This window comes from Sinocyclocheilus rhinocerous, unplaced genomic scaffold (genome assembly GCF_001515625.1).
Source record: "Sinocyclocheilus rhinocerous isolate Xijiao unplaced genomic scaffold, SAMN03320098_v1.1 scaffold2272, whole genome shotgun sequence".
NCBI classification, from domain to species: Eukaryota; Metazoa; Chordata; class Actinopteri; order Cypriniformes; family Cyprinidae; genus Sinocyclocheilus; species Sinocyclocheilus rhinocerous.
This window is the reverse complement of record NW_015633190.1, coordinates 165,480-184,412: the sequence shown is the minus strand read 5'-3', so window position 1 is coordinate 184,412 and position 18,933 is coordinate 165,480. Positions and strand designations below refer to the sequence as shown.

General features: G+C 37.0%; 4 protein-coding genes across 4 annotated transcripts; 2 read left to right on the top strand and 2 right to left on the bottom strand.

Annotated features, from left to right (window-relative positions):
- Nucleotides 1-1,183: 1,183 nt before the first annotated feature.
- fdxacb1 (ferredoxin-fold anticodon binding domain containing 1) lies at nt 1,184-5,733 on the bottom strand. The gene is made up of 5 exons (XM_016557221.1): nt 4,896-5,733; nt 4,400-4,556; nt 4,027-4,230; nt 3,730-3,888; nt 1,184-2,432 (listed from the first exon to the last, which is right to left on the bottom strand). The coding sequence occupies exons 1-5, from the start codon at nt 5,068-5,070 to the stop codon at nt 1,379-1,381; spliced, it is 1,749 nt and encodes a 582-aa protein (XP_016412707.1). The 5' UTR covers nt 5,071-5,733; the 3' UTR covers nt 1,184-1,378.
- Nucleotides 5,734-6,405: 672 nt separating this feature from the next.
- On the top strand, nt 6,406-8,567 carry LOC107743817 (uncharacterized). The gene is made up of 2 exons (XM_016557230.1): nt 6,406-6,557; nt 7,136-8,567. Exon 2 carries the CDS (start codon nt 7,166-7,168, stop codon nt 7,808-7,810), a length of 645 nt encoding a protein of 214 aa, XP_016412716.1. The 5' UTR covers nt 6,406-6,557; nt 7,136-7,165; the 3' UTR covers nt 7,811-8,567.
- A 282-nt stretch (nt 8,568-8,849) lies between these two features.
- ufc1 (ubiquitin-fold modifier conjugating enzyme 1) lies at nt 8,850-10,311 on the bottom strand. Its single transcript, XM_016557229.1, has 6 exons — nt 10,147-10,311; nt 9,870-9,937; nt 9,716-9,779; nt 9,554-9,630; nt 9,364-9,454; nt 8,850-9,281 (listed from the first exon to the last, which is right to left on the bottom strand). Exons 1-6 carry the CDS (start codon nt 10,267-10,269, stop codon nt 9,201-9,203), a joined length of 504 nt encoding a protein of 167 aa, XP_016412715.1. The 5' UTR covers nt 10,270-10,311; the 3' UTR covers nt 8,850-9,200.
- A 543-nt stretch (nt 10,312-10,854) lies between these two features.
- Nucleotides 10,855-17,949, top strand: LOC107743814 (mitochondrial import receptor subunit TOM40B-like). Its single transcript, XM_016557228.1, has 10 exons — nt 10,855-11,003; nt 11,391-11,575; nt 11,801-11,868; nt 11,990-12,082; nt 13,275-13,376; nt 13,463-13,568; nt 14,991-15,113; nt 15,262-15,338; nt 15,419-15,521; nt 17,173-17,949. Exons 2-10 carry the CDS (start codon nt 11,431-11,433, stop codon nt 17,310-17,312), a joined length of 957 nt encoding a protein of 318 aa, XP_016412714.1. The 5' UTR covers nt 10,855-11,003; nt 11,391-11,430; the 3' UTR covers nt 17,313-17,949.
- Nucleotides 17,950-18,933: the final 984 nt, after the last annotated feature.

Genomic DNA, 18,933 nt, shown 5'->3' with positions numbered 1-18,933 from the left:
GTTAATTTAGAAATAATTACCATTTTTCACTGTCTTATCATATGTTTATGCTTGTTATTGTGGCTTTGTGTATTAGCAAATGGCCCTAAATTTAAAAGCTAGGCCTCATGTGGCATGATGACTTTAACATTTTCTTTACTCTTCAACATTTTTATTAGATTCTTTTGATTTAAGAATAAACACATTTTTCCTGCTTTATTTTGTTGTGAAAATGTAAAGATTTTACACTATAGTGTTCTTAGTACTCTCAAACAGGACCATAATTTCATAATGAACAGTTTTGTGCGGGTGCAATGATACATGAAACCAAAAAAAAACTTTTAAAAAACCTGCACACTTGCTAAATGCTCAAAAAATTATTTAATGACAGACCTTAGGATGTTACATTTGCATTTTTGGAGTCTGCACCTTACAAAATATTACTCTGGTGTGCATTTGTTTTTAGATATGTGCCATGATTAAAATGGTTCGTAAATGGAATTTACATATCTATATATGGAATTCAAACCAGTCTTTTCAGGTTCAAAAAGGACCAGGGATGAAATGTTTACCTCTTTTGGGCTTAATGAGCAGGTTATACCAGCAGTTTGAGCATCCCAACCAATACAACACTTTTTGACCAAACAATGGAAAACAGGTTAGTTTTAGGTCATCTGTGTGTGGCAATAGCCATTAATTTTGCAATTCCATTTGTTTGAAAAATGACACACTTCAGTATACAGCAATAACTTAAATAACATATAGCATATGTTATTTATGTTAACATACAGCATAGATACATATAGCATAAATAACATATAGCAATATAACAATTTACAGTCACGATCATAAACAATCATAGACATTCCAGAAATATCACAGTATCAAATGCAGATAATGTAAACACACATTATGTGCCATACAAAGAAAATAGGAAAATTTGTTCATTTTTTTTAAATGTATCAGATGAAATGATTTGCAGTTGTGCATCGATAATTACATCTCTAAGTTTCTTAACTGAATACATCCCTAAACATGCATAATCAATTTCACATAGGAGAGAATGCAATTTATAATATTTTCATTTTTTTTCCTCATTGCAAAGTACTAAACAGCAAGGAAAGGTAACACAGTACTACTGAAATCTGTAAACATTTCTTGGATAACTTAATAAACCCACAATATTTATAATGTAAAATTTTGATTAATCAGCGTAACAAGCAATATGTAAACATGATAGGATTTCAAACGGCAACAAAAAAATCCTTTGTCAGATATGTCAGAACAAATCAGTCAAAATAAACACTCTCTTTTGATCTAGAAAGTTAACCTTCATCATTAAAAATTAAAATCTGAGATTATTTATCCATTTGATCCACTGTCACCGAAGCCTCTTCAATCACCTCAGCGTGACCTGCAGACGCAGGGGTAACAGTCTCCGCAGCTGATTCTGCAGTCCCAATGCCTGGCTGTGTGAGAGGGCCTGATCCGGCGACTGATAGGTCAGCCTATAGCAGAGGCTTGCATGACCCATGTGTGGGTGTCTGAAGCGATCCACTAATGCCATATCCTTAACAGCACCGCAAGACGCCTCTCGCACAAGTGCATGGAAGTCCAGTTCATCATAGCTTTCTGGTTCCATCCAGAAACTGATATCATGCAAGTAGCTTGGTGGGTAAAGGGAGAAAGGACTGAAAGGTCCAAGTGGATTGAGCTCGAAATGCTTAAGAAACCGAGGATCGGCGCTCCAAAGTAAGCGGCAATCAGAAATGCCAAAAATCAGGGTAGCTAAATGATCCAAGTTTATTGAGACCGCGATTAACTGCAAACCTTCAGCGAGGGCTGAGGAAAAGGAAGGCAGATACGCGATCCGCCCAAACTTGGAAAGCATCTTTGAATTCATCCACACTTGCTGCTCTAGGCCTGTTTGTGCCTCCTCGAAGGAGACACCGTAAGAAGCAAGTAGTGACTCCAAACAATCTTGGAAGCACTGGACAGGATGGGATTCTGCAGGGAACATTCCCACCAACAGAAGCTGGTGAAATGCAGGAGAACGGCTCGGGGAGATGGGCACTCTCTGAAAGACCAGGCCACTGACTGCGTGAAGAGTACCAGGACTGAAGTCTCCATTCTGGGTGATCTCTTGGACATGCAACGACAGAGACGGTCGAAGTGCATAGCTGCCAGTAAAGCTTTGCTGGTCATCCATAGATTCACAGTCGTGTTGCTCATTTTCACTTTGGTCAAATATATAGGTGTCAGTAGGTTTAATCCAATAGACCTCTGAGTGGGTCAGAGTGGAGTCACATGCCTCTGGCGTTTCTGGTAGGCAGCTTACCAGTTCTGGGAAGTCTTCATTCATAGAGCACACAGGCCAGATTGACTTTAGCTCTCTAAGTAAATGCTCCTGGACAGTTTTCACTGGATGATGTGCCTGCTGACCAAGGAAATCCCTACCACAGAAAGAAAGGTTTGAAATCTGCATCAAATATAGTGTATAATGTACAAAAATTGATACATTTAAATACATGATGCATAAGCATACTGATAAATGTACCGTAGGTGAAAGCCCATCTTTTTTGTATAATACAAGACTGATAACAGATAAGACATAGCTTCACAATGCCACCATTCACAGAGAACAAGGGATCGAGGAAGTGTTTAATAATTAATAAATGCCATGATCATGCAGTTACCTCTAGTTTTTAAATGGTTGTTACTTACTAAAAGAATAGTTTGTGCAAAACAGGATATTCTGTCAACATTTATTGACCCTCAAACGTATGAATTTTGTAAAAAAAAAGTATCCAGGCCTGGTTTGAATGATAACCATTAAATGACAAACCGATAAATATTAAAATTCTATACCATTTTATCAAAATAAAATAAACCCTAAAACCTAAAAATCTATTTTAATATGAGTTTTAAAGTTTAAAGTGAATTTAGGCATCACAACATTATAATGTATGTTAAATTGGTATGAAAAATGGGGATGTTGATTTTAATAAATAGAAATTAGACAGAAAGATTACATTTAACAGCACTATTCAATTACTATTAAGATTAAATGAGCATTAGATGATGGCAAAAGTAATCAAAATGTTAAAAAAAAAGGAAAATTACCATGTGCAATTAAATCTTCTGCATAACAAAGACACCTAAATAAGAAAATCACTAATATCGGTCAATTACAATATGGTACAGCTATTTCATACAACCCTAGCAAAGAGTAACATAAAATTAGTTCATATGACTTGTCTGCTAAGTCTTTTGGGGCCATAATATAGCTTTATGTGAGGAACAGACCAAAGCATAAGTCATTATTCACTCATAATCTTTCCAATGGTGCCATATTTGATCTTCAATCAAATATGGCACCATTGACATTTGGTCTCGATACATGCAAAAATCAATGGCGCTGACATCTTATTTTCATAGTCGATGCAACTTTTGTAGTCCACGAAGCTCGCCAAGTTATTATGCGCAGCACACAAGTTGCATTTAAACACTTCTATGATATGTTCATGGTGTTTTTTTTGCCATTTTGAAGCTTGAAAGATTCAGTCCCCATTCGATCTATGATATTAAAATCAATGGTCAGGAGATCCTTAAAATTTTTTTTTTTTTTTTCACAGTTTCAAAACAACATAATGACGATTCAATGTCACAGGTTTTCTTTTTGGGTAAAGTATTTCTTATGAAGAGACTTTAGAGCTGCTGTTTTCCAGTCAGCAACAAGTTACCTCTTACCTGTTGATATAATTACTCAACTCTGCCGGAAGCTCAAAACAAACTGTCTCCTTCCCAATGGTTTTCTCCATTTTCAGTTTCTCTGGCATGGTGTGCGGGAGACTCCGAGTGAAGATGTGGGTCAGAGCTCCCTCTACATGGAAACCTTTGTCTTGACTCCTTCGCAAAATAATTTTTTTGATGAATTCAAAACTGAATGCCATTACATAACTGTAACTGGACCATTAAAAGTCCAAATTAAACACCATGTTAAATCACTTAGTAGTGGACTGTATCCACTTGTCCAAAGCTGTTTACCTGTAACCAGTACATCTGTAACCTTGATACGTTTCACAGTCAAAGGGATGGATTTCACTGAGAATTAGCCCTGCTTCTGCTGCCATGGCAACCACCTGCCAACTATTGTGCCATTCTCTCATTGGACTGTCACACGGAGTGCCGCCTTGGCCATCGCACAAGGTGACATGCACTTCCCCATTGTCCTTCAGGACTGCAACGGCACTAGAAAAAAAAACACAAAGCATCCATCCATCACACATGCAATATGCACAAAACATCAAAAGACTTCGAAACTCTTGATCCCCTCAGTATTAACATTATATAACACTGGAAGTCAAGCTTATGTAACACCTTAATAAAGACCGTGTTGCCACAAGAGTGTCACACTTACTTTTGGAAAAACTTTACCAACAGGATGCGGTTCTTCTTTACTCCACCTTTACGCCCACAGTGAGGGAAATTGAAGATAATGCAGTCAAAAAGATGATCCTGAATGGCTTCGTGCTCCTTTAGGCATGTGCAATCCACCTCAAACAGAACAGCTGATCCTGCAATGGGAGTTTGCATTGAAGTCAAGGCCTCCACAGAATTATCATACAGAATTCAATGAGGCTTTTAACCCTCCCTGGCAGTTTCATAGCAACCAAATGTGTAAATTCATGGACTTGGCTGCAGGCATGCAAATTCAGGACTATGATACTTGATGTGTGGGAAGAATAGGTATCCTTGAAAATGCTTACATTAGCAGATACTAAACTGTGGCTAGGATGAAATCGAACAAATAGCTTTCAGATACCATGAAAACAAGGACACAAGAAAGCACCGCAAGAGTAAAAACATGCACACAAGACAACATTATCAGAATGAAGAATCACACAACGACAGACCTCTGTCACGGAGTCGCTGTATGTTCAGGACAGCTCCCTGCTGTCTGTACGTTTGGTTCTCGCTTTGAAAGCAAGTGGCGGTCACCCCGACATCGTCGCCTGCGTTCTCGCTCAAAGTCGCCGAGAAAGAGAAGTTGCCTTCCCCTACAAGTAGCACTTCGCGTGTCTTGGACATTTCCAGAAAATTTCAAGTAAACAACCCAGCAAGCTGCCACGTTAGCAGGAGAACAAAACTTTCCCATACATTTGACCGAGGGTCACAGCGTCCCTTCGACTATCGAGCTTGAACTGAGCGTAGAAAGCCTGGCAGGACACACTGCGGCATTAACATTAGACCGCATGTCACCATGACGCCTAATGACGCTCTGACATCTGTCGCGACACAGTTTGAAATCTAATTAAAATACCACAGCGTGTAATGCCGGTGTTTAGGAGCTAACGCAGCACTTGGACACAAGAGATTTGGGGTTTACGTAATAAAGTGTAACTTAATAGAGAAAGAGAGAGGTGCAGTCAGTGCCATACGCTAGCGTGCAGCAGCGGCGAAGTTTCGTTCCCCGGGGAATGCCGCATAGTGTGGAAAACAACAACCGACTCTTCTGTCGCCGTAAACAAGGACACCCGTTACTATGCGCTCGACGGCCACTTCGCAGTTTAGTCAAATAAATATTGTATTTTGTCCTGCAGAAACAGTCCGGTAAAAAGAAAGACGGAAGAAAAAACGATGCAATAAATATATTATGACGAGAAATTCTCTACACTGTGTACATTTTCAAAATAGATCTAATATTTTAGAACCAAAATATTCATGCACTGTCCACGTTCCAGTTTCCCCCCATATGTTAGAACGCAGTGGCTGTGTTGCCAGATCTTACTAGAAAAAAAGCGTTTTGATATACCAAAATGAGCATTGAAATTAAAAATCGAATTAACAATAAAATCTGATTTAATGGTTTCTTCTAAAATAAATAAACATGTGATATTGAGTTTAATTGAAAGTTTAATTGAAATAATTATATTATCTTGTAGAGGCTGCAAAAAAAGACGACGCAAAAAAAGACGACGTCATGTGTTTCCCGGATGCTAAGAATAGTCACACTGAAGTAGCCCATGGTTTTTATAGATTTATAAACTATTGGTCATCTAAATCATGAATCAGTGAATCGTGAATACATCTACATTTATTGGAATTAATCTCTGGTGCAGAAGAGGTATTTGGGAAATTGCTATTAGTGATTGACCGACTTCAAGTTTAAAAACAACAAGTCGTTTATAATAAGCGGGCATGTGGCAACACTATTGGTCACCACGTTTATGCGTAAGAGCGCTTCTTGCCAATGAAGTGTATTCTACCAAAAGAAGGCGGGTCTACACTGTTTGATTGACATATTACATTATTTTACCTTTAAAAAGTGTGACCGCTTTAAATAATTAAACACATGCATGCTGAACTACACTCTCTGACATCCTTTGATTACTTAAGTTAAAAACACTATTTTAATTTATCATTTAAATATTTGTTTTACTTCACGAGCACACCAGGAAGACGTGTTTAAGAAGAAATTGAAAGTGAAAGGTTAGCTTTCTAAGTATAACCAAAAAAGAAAGTTTAGACGCGGAGTTTCATGTCATTTCCTGTTCACTTGCGAGAAGTATTTTAAGGTAAGTTTGTTTCCTTCAGAACAATATAACGTTTTCCTTTAGAATAATATAGGCCATAATCAGTATGTTGATAAACATGCGGAAGTTCTGGCGTATTGTTAATGTTTACACATAATTCAGTTCAAACTTCAAAGCTTGAACTAAACAACAAAAGTCAAAAGGACAGACTGTACTTACCAGTGAGAGATTTGGAAAAACTTTAACTGAATTTCTGTTTCATTTTGAAAATGTTGATATGTTTGGCATAAATGATTAATGAAATGATGACTAATAAATTATTAATGAAATTAGAAATAATTTTCCTTACCAAAGTAAAATTCATTTCTTTATAACAATAAAATGGCATTTTAGACCGGGTAGATGTTGTAGTTTAGACACAATGAAGAAGCTAACATATAGTTTTGATTTGTTTAACATTTTTAGTCACTAAGATACATTTTCATACTTTCATTTGTATTATTTCATGGTTTTGATGACAGGACTAGTATTCTAAAATATGTAAAATATCAATAAAGTTTGAGCAGATCTAAACATTTCCTGGTAGTGTATATTATATCATGGTTACATTTAATCCACAGGAGATACCAAAAAAAAAAAAAAAAAAAAGGATGGCATCCATCCCTTTCTATGGCTGGGAAGCATTCTATGATGAAGATCGTCATCTTCAGGCAGACGAGGCACCCAAATCAGGCAGACTCTACACCATGTATCACGGCACCTCTGTTCAAACGGCTCGTATGGTCATAACAACAGGCTTTAGACAGTCAGCAGATGGAATGCTGGGACCTGGAGTTTATGTGAGCCGTGACCAGAAGAAAGCAGAGCGCTATCCTCTGAAATCACTACCTACGGACAGAGTAGTGCTTAAATTAAGCGCCGACTGTGGAAAAGTCAAAAGAATTGATAAGGACAACCATCCTCAACAGAAGACCTGGCATAGTCAGGGCTATGATACTGCCTGGGTGCCTCCCAACTGTGGCATGAAAGCTGTGCCTAGCGGTCTAGAAGAGGACTGCGTCTATGACCCACAGCGTATCGAGGTCACAGATATTGCTCTTGCACCCAACACGATCATCTTAAATGAACTCAAACAGCTCATTGCTCAAAACAAGAAGGGGCCATCAAATTCGAACACCTCAGGTACTTGTACAGTGTGCAAGTTCAAACTAGGGCCTGCTCATAGTGTACAGTCATGCTGGGGGTGTGGAGAGACTATCTGTGCTCTCCTGACCAAACATGTGTGCAGTCGTTAAGAAACTTATCAGGAAATCATGACAGATGCATCATTCAGGAGGCTCGTCAGGTTTTTGGACTGGTTTGTTGACATGCGTCAATGCATGATGCTTGAAGTTGAGTTGAAAGTTACTTTATCTGTGTATACGAGATTGTTTACTTTCCTCATAGTTCTCAGTGACACAATTATCTTTGACATTTATGCTCTGACAAATTCTTTTTCCTGCTGATATGTGCCACTATATTTGATGTTATATTTAAAATTGAAATGTATATGATCACATAAGACTGTGAATGATCTAGGACTTTTAAAGAGATTTTTTTTCGATCAATCAGGAATAGATTTTAAATGTTTTAAACATTCAGTATTGCAGACAATAAAAAGAGCCTGTCACCTTAGTCATTTCAAGTAGTCCGTGTATATGAATAGATCTATTCCTGATCTAATTACTGAACATATGCAAAAGTAATGAGGATTTCATTTGCAAAACCTCTAGGAATGTTTGCTATGGCTAGTTGCTTTTTATAGGCATACAGGTATATTTCATAATAGCATAATGTTAACCTACTTTTTTAAAAGTTGCTTTGCTGTCAGTAACTATTAATTATTAAGATTTCGTCCTGTTCACAATCACATCAAGAAAAGAAAAAAAAACAGATTTGATTTCATAATATATTCAAGCATTCAGCTTAGAAGATGGAGTGACCAGATTCTTGTCACCAAACTGTGTGACTGCGCAAATATATTTTGAATGTATATTTTTATACTTTTAAATGACTTAATATCTCAAATTTTTATTTAAAAAAAATGAAGTACAGATACATTACATAATATTTAATTATAGAGTTATAGAAATGATTAATTATAGAAATCAAAAATTCTTGCCTTAATTAACACCCTGGAGCAACTGCACTGAGGCCCAGTAACTTTCTGTCACTGAGATTTAATTAATTTACAAATTAGAAACCTATGGGAAACCTATTTCACAATTAATTTTAAAATGTTTTTTTATAATACTTAATTTTAAAACAATCTGTTTCCAAAGAAACATTTCCAGCTGAGAAAAAAATTATTTTGCATAGTTTCTACTTCTCATTTTAAATCCTCATGAGGTGCACCCAATTCTTACAATTAAAACAATCCCACATTTATTTACCAAGCTTTACTGATGAAAAACATACATATTCCATTGGACAGGTATTATAAACCTTGCCAATATTGAACCACTATGATATACAGTTTAAAAAAAAAAAACAGATCTCTGTACAAATATGAATGTGAAGTACACAGTTTCTGTGAAGTTGCAAACAAAAATTTGAAACCACAGGGAAAGCAAGCCACTGTTGTTAAAACTGTCAGTTGTGTTTGCATCAGTAAGACATAGTGAAATGCAAAGGCTGCTACTGTTTTCAGCTGTTTTGTTGGTCTTTATGTTGAATTATGCCTTTTGCAATGAGGTCTGGAATCTCAACTGCAAGCCATGGTCCAAGCTTAGGAAAGAACAGAGATTAGCTATTAATTTGAAACACAATAATGTCAAAGCACCAATTTTAGACACGCAACATAACTTACTCCCAAAGCCATAAGATGAGCCAGACCAAACTTTGGGACATTCCTTGCCCACAGTGGCTTGAAGTGATCTGTCAGACAGATTTTTCCACCTCTGTGACAAAAAATGGTTTTTGAACAATTTAGGTACATTATAAAAAAATATAGTAAATTGAGACAAAAAAAATCAAAACTAGAAACATATGGAGCAAACCTGTACATCTTCGCTGTCTTCCCATCTAACTCAGGAATGGCCACTTCAGGTGCTGTGGCAGGATATGTAACTGGAATCTGGACATTAGGATAAAGATAATTACTCTGGACTTTAACAAAATATAAAATGAAGTTAAATATAATTAAATTTAAAATATCTTACATCAAATTCCATGTCAAATTCATATTTGAGAAGCTCGTGAATATACCAGCATTTTCCAAACCACCTACACAGAAAAGACGTATTTATACAACTCTAAGGCGTTAATGAAAATATTATTACTCATAAAAGAAGAACTAGCAATAAAAAAACTGACCTTGTGCCCTCTTTGTTGGACTCTAGACGGAACCAATCATTGTCAGCTGCTTTGTTATTTTCAACATACTGCAAAACAACACCATTACTTTAAGAAGTGCGTATATTTTGTTATATTCAATTCATATGTAGTTTGTAAACAATACTGATGGGCTGTCAGATGTCAATAAGACTGAACACTTTTAACTCAGTATGACACGTATGGTTATTCATTCATACAGCTAGCATAGTAACTTAGCTCCCTAATAGTTTTGCAACAATACAATGCTACAACTCACCTTTATGAGAGCCAAATATTCTTCTCGAAGTCTCTGAACCCATAGTTCTTTATCTCTTGGTCCTGAATTTGTTTTTAAAAGCGGTATTTCAGAAACCGATTTCCTAGTGGCTTCATCTGCCATGTTGACTCTAGCTATGTCCCATTCGCAAAGAGTCGGATCTTTTTAGTCTATCTCACTGAATCATTGACCGAGAACCGTCTCGTTGAGTGAGTTTATAGTAGAAAAGAACGTTTGAAGTAGACAAAAAGCATAATACATCATATGCTTGCATATTAAATTCTATGACAGTTCTATAAGCACACTTTATAAACAGCAATATGCGCCTACAGATGGCTTTATTGGAACGTGGGACGTCAGGGATCCCGTGATTACGTGAATCGGTTCATTAAAATGAATAGTTCAAAAGAACCGAGTCGCAAAAATGAGTCAGACCTCTCGTCACAGGAGGAACCCAAATAAATGTGCCCCGTGACGTCACAATCTTTTATTTAAGGTGAAGTTTGTTATTAAAAGGGGCTAACAAGTATTATATCAGAAAAATATCATATGCTAATAATAATACAACATTCCGAATACGTTTTATTCGTCAGTCGTCGGTCGTGTTTTCATGGGTGTGCGAATGAACAGCAGTGTGTTTCTGCACGGAACTGTTTCATAGCTGCTCTTCTTTAAATGACTGCACTGATCAGCTGGTTCCGCCGCTAGAGTCTGTAGTTGAGTTGTCATTACATCTCCCAGCATCCTTTCACCTTACTCTCTTCCAGCGGTCACTGCATGTATAAAGCTTGCATTTTAGTATGATTTAAGGATATAATTTTTGCATACTGTAATTGCACAGCCCACAGTTATTCAGCGTAAGTAGACAGACTTTTAAAGCCTAGCATAATATTCCCAAATGCATGATTATTGATCATCGTTCATATGTAATTATTAATCCCTGATAACGCGCTCAAATGCATTAATAAGTGTGCAGATTATTCATTAACATCACTGTTGATTTGTGTACTAGCAGATTTTAAAATTGTATACTTTTCCCCTATTATTTGATTTCTTTTCTTGTATCCTTTGTATCCATTTTATGTGAAATGTGCATAATATGGCCAATAGTGCAATTTCTTTTATATTTAAGGATGCATGATCCAGTGTTGTGAATTATTATTATTATTACATGAGCATGTCAAACTATATTATTATTATTATATTATTACTATTATTATTACTATTACTATTGTCTCTCACAGTTCAGAAGATCAGGGCCTCTCATTTGGCTTGTGGGTTCCCATGGGCAGTGTGCTGGCCTTGTCAACCCGTTCAGGGCGCCAAAACTTTCCTTTTCCACAAGATAGACCCTTGTCACGGTGGGATAGGAGAGATGGACGGCTACCTAACCCAGGGAGCTTTGACGGTTTGCATCGCAACTGTAAAGGTCTCTGTTGATTTTGTATGCATTTTCATAAGTTCGGTGCTGTGTGTACATTAATGAGGAAAAAAAATTAACTTAAATGATTTTAGCAAATGGCTGCAATATAACAAAGAGTGAAAAATTTAAGGGGGTCTGAATACTTTCCGTACCCACTGTATGTTCATTTTAAGGGAGACATCTTGAAAAGTGATGGTCTGTTAGATGTCATTTAAATGTTTGTGTGTCTAGATGTATTTCCACAGCAGATTGAAGGAGTGAAACTGGTGATAAATAAGACCCTCAGCAGCTTTTTCAAGGTTTGTTTATATATGGTACAGTTATGACACTGTTTAGGAAATTATCAGTATTCAGCATTGTATATTTTTACATTTTCCCAAAGGACTAATGGATGCTTTTGTGGTTTAATTCTCACCTCAGGTCAGTCACACATTTCACCTCAGTGCTGTTGCTCCTTCCAGTTATCGCTTTCATGCTGAACACCTACAATCAGACACTGACAGCAAAGAGACGGTAAGAATCTGATTTCTGTAGTATTAGGGCAGAGGTTAAGGGCCTTCAACAACATTCTTATCAAAATGTATTGCCAAGAAGTACAGTACATTTGGGCAAAGGCATAAGTAGTTATTCTGTTATTCCTCTGCATGACCGTTTCACTTGGTTATGCTGGAAATTACATTAGAAGTTTACAAGCTGCTGTCACTCTGACAAATTCAGCACTTTTAGTTTAGAATCAGGACAAAGTGACAGGAAAATTAGCTGTGGGTTTGTTTTGAATTAGGAGTACAGTAAGAAAAACAGTAATAATGATAATAAACTTTATTTTAGGTGCTTATACAAAAAAAAAGGAAAAGAAGAGAACAGAAAAAACAGTATAAACGATCAAAAAAGTGAATTGTTAGTACAATTTAAAATAGATGTGTTATGTTTGAATATTTTAAAATGAGATTTTTAAGCATCATTACTCCAGTCTTCAGTGTCACATGTCCTTCAGAAATCTTTCTAATATGCTGATTTGGTGTTCGAGAAACATTTCTTTATTATCAGTTAACAGCTGTAATTAAAACGTTTTGTTAAGATTCTTTGATGAATACAAAGTTTAAAAGAACAACATTTATTGGAATAAGAGTCTTTCTTAATGCTTTTGGTGAATGAAAGTAATCATTTCATAAAAATAAATAAAGTACTGACCCAATTATTTGAATGGTAGAGTATAAAAGCATATGATAGTATACATATCAAACGAATAAATTAATAAATTGAAAACAAAAATGTGTCAATATGATTGTTTGATAGGAATGTTGTTTTTGAAGTGACAAAGGATGTTGTTCTGGAAATATGCCTTCACTTCATGTGGACATGAAATTGACTTATTTTGGCATTACTGGATAACTTGGATGTTGGAGGCTTTTGTTACCAAATTGCAAAGAATGAGTTAGGTAACTTATTTAACATAGTCCTAATCATAATCATCAGTTATTAATAGCTTATGACTCCTACTGCATGTTATGCAATGATTGAATACTAAAAACCTGCAATACAAGCTACTAGGTTTCTTGGAACACATTTCAAAAGCTGTGCAGCTGTGCATTTTTATGAGCAGTAATCAGGGCATTTAAACAATATTGTTCACCTAATGGACATTGACTTGAAGTGTGTTTTTAATGTGATGGATTTTCAGTCCAATGATGTTCTGTGTATATAGGGCTCACCCATGCTTATTGGGGAAATGGACTCCTCTGGCAGCTTAAATGCACACTCTTTGTTCCATCTGAGTGAGAAAATAAGAGCTAAAGCAGTATTTCAGGTAAGTAGCAGTGGTATGCAATATTGCACTAGTTTAAATAAATACTTTTGAACAACTATGTGGACTGACTGCTTATTCTTTAATAGACTCAACAGGCACAGTTTGTCGCATGGCAGTTTGAGACGGAGTATAGAGGTAGTGACTTCACAGCAGCGGTTACTATGGCCAACCCTGACATTCTGAGGGAATCAGGTATGATCGTGTGAGTCACTCATTAAAACAGAAGACATACTGATTTATAGATGTCACAGGAATGTGCATTAGTTACAACAAAACAATGCCTTCCAGGCAGAACAGGTTTTTCTTTGGTTGTCTTTGTATGTCATTTTGATGAATTGCTCTGTTTGCCCATTGAGGAAAATTGTTTTTGGCTGTAAGTTATTTTCAATGCTTCTTGAGTGGCATTGCATTCATTTTAAATTCCATAAGCCAGCCTAATCCGTGTATCATTCGATCATTCGTTTTTTGATTTAATTTGGAAAAAAAAAAAAAAAAAACGAAAAAAAAACAGTTTTCTCATATTTCTACTTTCAATATTAAATCAAAAAACAAATGATCGAATGATACACGGATTCAGCCTGCTTCTGTTAAAGGGGTCCTGTTATGCCCTTTTACGAAGTGGGCTCCAACCCGTCGATCGCGATCGACTGGTTTAGCACTGTCCCAGTAGCTCTCAAAAATAACAGAAAAATAGTGCAAAAATACATTACATTTTTCCAGTCTTTGTACTGTATTTTTTAACGTATTTTTCTGTTCTTTTCGGGAGTATGGTGACAAAGAAAAATACATCAACGGGAAGTTAGCAGAGGCCAGAGAAGCATGCTAAGTTCACATACTTGTTCCTCCGAAGTTATTCTACTTTAAAATGTGTGTTCTGTGCAGGGTTGCCAGGTTTTCACAACAAAACCCGCCCAATTGCTACTCAAAACTAGCCCAATCGCGTTTCGAGGGGGGTCCTCCAGTAAAAATCACGTTCTGGGGGTAAAATACACATTTTTTGGTGGGGTTCCTCTGGTAAAAATCGAATTTTAGGGGCTAAATATCATGTTATTTGGGTTGCTTAAACCTGAGGACATGAAAAAAACAAAAACCTTGCAACAGTGTTAATGTAGCCCAATTCCGCGGGAAAACCGCAGCAACACTGGCAACACTGGTTCTGTTTCAGAATGTCTGTTTTTGTTTCGGTCCACGTGTGTCCACCTACTGCCAATTTAACCAATAGTATTTCGACTCCCAGGTTGCCAGTTGGTGGAAAATACAGCGTATCGAAGCCATGGAAGCCAGCAAATGAACAGGGTCAGAGATCGCAAATTCTCCCCGCCATAGAAAAACAGCCTTGGCATCCATCTAAAAAGCTCTATGGTCAGAGGCATACTAAAACGCAATTAACTTAAAGTGTAAGCCTTGTTGCCTTCTATTATCAGTTGTGCTCCTTCCTGTTGCATGTCCTCAATCTGGCAACGCATGTGAGCGTTGAGTCTACATAGAAGGGCAGGGAGAAACATTGCTCTCCAATATTTTGAATTCGGACTGTAGTTCAACTGCTGGCTGTCAATATCACATACTGCACCTAAATTGTTGTTATCTGTTTGCATTTGTTTTTCTTTGTGACAGTTATCATGGTTGCACACTTTCTCCAAAGCGTATCCCCGCAGCTGGTTCTGGGGGGAGAGCTGGTGTACCATCGAGGTCGAGCAGAAGAAGGGGGCATACTCACCCTGGCAGGCCAGTACTCAGGTTAGAGTGGTCATCTGTTTGTTATACACCAGTATAAGTCATCCTAAACAGTTTCGTCTTCAGTGTCACTCATCCTATTTGTGTGTACAATGTTCTTCTGTTTCTCAAAGGCACTTGAGACTCAAATGTCCTATCTTTTCTGTCTTAGGGCCAAATTGGGTTGCAACACTGAATGCTGGTAAAGGAGGTGCACATGCCAGCTACTACCACAGGGCAAATAAACAGGTATGGTGGTGTCGAAAGGATATGATGATATTTCACAGTAATAGTTTCGTAATGCTGCAGTCTGTAATTCATCTCCACAGATTCGGGTGGGAGTGGAGTTTGAGGCAAGCACTAGGACCCAGGAAACAACCTTTTCTTTTGGTTACCAGATGGAACTTCCTGAAGCTAAAATGGTCTTCAAAGGTAAGTAGGGCAGATATACTCACTGTGCAGTGTCTCACAAATTAGTAACTACTCAAACACTGGAACGGAGAAATCTTTTTTGATATCAGTTGTCACTGTTTTTTGATTGATTCTACGGAGCCCCAGAATTGACATGCAGAATAAAATATCTATATCGTGTTACCTCATTTTAAATATATTGTGTGCATATTTTACTAATCCGTTCTGTTAATAGAATGCTCACAATTTACTTAGGGTAACAAATTAGTACATCATGCTGACATTAATAAGTCATGGGAACGAATTGTTAATTCATGGCCATGATATAAATATTTTTATTCTCACATGTCTTGTCTGGGGCTCTGTATGATTCCAAATATGTCACAAAAATCATATTATTAAACCCCAATTTCAGCCCAAACTGAATTTCTTTGCAGGGCAGAATTTAACCCTATATTTTAAAGCTCATTTTAACCATTTACTCAAATACTCATACTCAAATTTGTGTTTTGTTTTTCATACTTTCCATTCTAGACTGTCACAGTAGCATTCAGGAAGTAAACATCCCATTAGAATATACATAGACAAATTACAGTACATGTCTTATAATGGAAGGCCTTTTATTAACAAATGTCTTTACATGTATTTTGAAACATGCATTTTTTTAAAACACTTGTCTAGTTTGCATTCTGCTCTGAGCTGTGTCAGTGTTTACTACACTCCATTTAACATCTTTGACCTTGTTTAAATCCACAGAATGACACAAATTTTCCCTCTAAAATCAGCACAGAAAATGAAAGAGGTTGCAGGCTTTATCTTGGCCTGGCAATAACAATTAAACTTTTAAATATACTTACCATGAACTTACCATGAGATTGCATGTTACGCAATAGTGCAGTCTGTTTCTCTAGAATCCTCAAGTCTGTGAAGTGGATTGGCACTGTTATTGTCACTGATATATAAATAAGTTAAATTAAACAAGCGAGAAAAGGTAACTTATTCTATACACTACTGTTCAAAAATCTGGGTACGGTTTTTTAGTGCTTTTGAAAGAAGTCTCATAATTAAGACTGCATAGTTTGAACAAAAACACAATACAAACAGTAATATTAAGAAATACGTATATGTATATTCAAATTACCTAATTGAAAGTAATGTTATGTGACACACTCCCCCCCCCACCACCACTTTTTTTCACTCCTGACGAGTTTGTATACTTCCATGCACAAGCTAGTGAATAGGCTTTTGGTCATTGACTTGCAGAAAGTTTTCTGTGGGCGTTAGTGTTAGGCGCTACTAGAATACAGGGGGCACCAACACTGATCTTGCATACCCCTCGCCAAATGTTTAGTTGCGCCGCTGCCTCAACATATCTTCTTGTGGCCACGACATAAGGATGTTGTTACCTCGACAAAATGATCTCGTGGCCACGACATATTATCATGTTCCCACGAGTTAATATGACGTTCCCACGAGTTAACAACACAACAAAATTAAGTAAACTGAACATGTCGCCTCCCGGTCACTGTATAAAGGTTCAGTAAAATAAATGTATTTCAAATATATTTTAATATATTTCTTTTTCACTAGGGTAATGTGTGTAACAGAATGATTAAATTTAGGACTAATATTTAACTCATCATTTCTGTCGATCATTTTGATGTTTTTTTAGGTATGTTGGACAGCCGCTGTATCATTGGTGGGGTTCTGGAAAAGCGGCTTTACCCACTTCCTGCCACATTGATCATGGGTGCCTTTGTCAACCACAGAGCAGGCAAGTTACAGGTCGGTCTTGGGGTCAACGTTGGTTAGATACGAAACCTAACTTAAAAGAGGCACCGCTCAGGACTGGCGACTTCAGAAACCACCTTCATGTCTGCCCAAAGACACTGGTCCACCACAGACAATGGACAGAACAGGCAAGCTAATCAAAGCCCTCTTTGCCATACTGGACAATCATGCAGTTCATGGCAAGCAGGAATGAGGGCTGAAAAAGACCGGGAATGTGCCCTCTATGTCGGTTCCATCCTGTATGAAGGATTTTACTTTTTTGGTCTTCTATTGGCCCCAAAGTAACCTGAGATAAATATTCAAAGATTATCTTAACTTAAGAAGAAGATGGCAACTTCTGCAACTGTGGGAGGAGACCACACAAATAAATATATAGTTTCAGCTTCGTGTGACTTCTCTATTAAAGATCTATTTTTTGTAGCAAACTCCAAATATAATTCACTCCTAAATCAATGTCAAGCCAAACATATAGAAGATTAGCAAAGAGGCGGGCCATTTATCAAGTATCATCCCCTCATTCAAACAAAACACCCTCTTCTCTGCTTGTTAAGCTAAACCTGAAGACTTCTTGGGGGTCGGTATAATGGCAAGTACACACAGAAAAATAAGGGGCCAGAATTATACCTTTTGGGGTTAGGGTTACATATTAGTACCTTAGAGTAGTAATACGTACCCTTAAGGTACTAATATGTACCTATTAGGGGTAAAAAAGGTACAAATATGTCCTTTTAAGGGTACTGCTCCAGGGACAAGCTGTTGTACCTCAAAAGGTACAATTTTAAACCCCTTTTTTTCTGTGTATGATGATGGGAGTGACAGTGTGAACTGTATAAGGATGCATTATGCATTCTGAAGCATGACTGCCACTGGTTCACAGGAATGCAGGTATGACCTGTATTATATCATTTCAGGAGTGAGAACCACATGTAAATGCTCAAGAGAATCCCCTAAATTAAAACAACTTAAACCCTGTTCACATCAAGGACTGAAAGTGGACTTAATAAAGTGGGCAATTGCGGGTTGTGATATTTTGGTCTTATTTCTATTGTTAAGCGCAACTGAGAGAAAGAATTGCGTCATAATGTGCGAATGAGCAAGGCTCGTACCTCTTTACCTGTGATTTACTTGCACTGCATACACAGAAGAGAGGCACATCTCTGATGCAAGTTTAAATGTCTTTAACAGCTGTTCAGTTTGGTTCTGTGCATACAGCATGTAATTTTGGTAAATGCAGTTGTCACTAAATTAACGTTGTAAAATGCGGTTGTCATTCCCGTAAATTACTAAACTGTTTATACTAAAGATTAAGCACTAAGGTGAAGTGACTATTGAAATTTGGCTGCAGTTTGTGTGCTGGCCTGTGATTAATGAGACTGTTTTGGGGTGATTCGTCTTTTATGTTTCAGGGTTGATTTTTATTAAAACTGACAGATTTCAGCTTTTTAAATTTTTGTTATATGAAGGACACATTCAAACTGTCTTGGAAACTTTTACCATGCTCTTATCGTTTTTTGCTACTTTTCAAATGACACGACTGTATCCAAAGGTCAGAAGTATTGTAGATACTTTTGGCTTCAGGTCAGATCTTGATATCATTATAAAGAGCTGCTGTAAATAAAGCAGTGAGTAAATGGTTGTGTTC

Coding starts and splice junctions, on each gene's coding strand:
- fdxacb1 (XM_016557221.1), bottom strand. CDS start 5,070: ATGTCCAAGACACGCGAAGTGCTACTTGTAGGGGAAGGCAACTTCTCT. Junction 4,231..4,399: donor TTGGTAAAGTTTTTCCAAAA/GTAAGTGTGACA, acceptor TTTTTTTTCTAG/TGCCGTTGCAGTCCTGAAGG. Junction 2,433..3,729: donor TTGAGTAATTATATCAACAG/GTAAGAGGTAAC, acceptor TTTCTGTGGTAG/GGATTTCCTTGGTCAGCAGG.
- ufc1 (XM_016557229.1), bottom strand. CDS start 10,269: ATGGCAGATGAAGCCACTAGGAAATCGGTTTCTGAAATACCGCTTTTA. Junction 9,455..9,553: donor AAGACAGCGAAGATGTACAG/GTTTGCTCCATA, acceptor TTTTTGTCACAG/AGGTGGAAAAATCTGTCTGA. Junction 9,282..9,363: donor CTCATCTTATGGCTTTGGGA/GTAAGTTATGTT, acceptor TTCTTTCCTAAG/CTTGGACCATGGCTTGCAGT.
- LOC107743814 (XM_016557228.1), top strand. CDS start 11,431: ATGGGCAGTGTGCTGGCCTTGTCAACCCGTTCAGGGCGCCAAAACTTT. Junction 11,576..11,800: donor TTTGCATCGCAACTGTAAAG/GTCTCTGTTGAT, acceptor TTGTGTGTCTAG/ATGTATTTCCACAGCAGATT. Junction 15,522..17,172: donor AGCTAAAATGGTCTTCAAAG/GTAAGTAGGGCA, acceptor ATGTTTTTTTAG/GTATGTTGGACAGCCGCTGT.
- LOC107743817 (XM_016557230.1), top strand. CDS start 7,166: ATGGCATCCATCCCTTTCTATGGCTGGGAAGCATTCTATGATGAAGAT.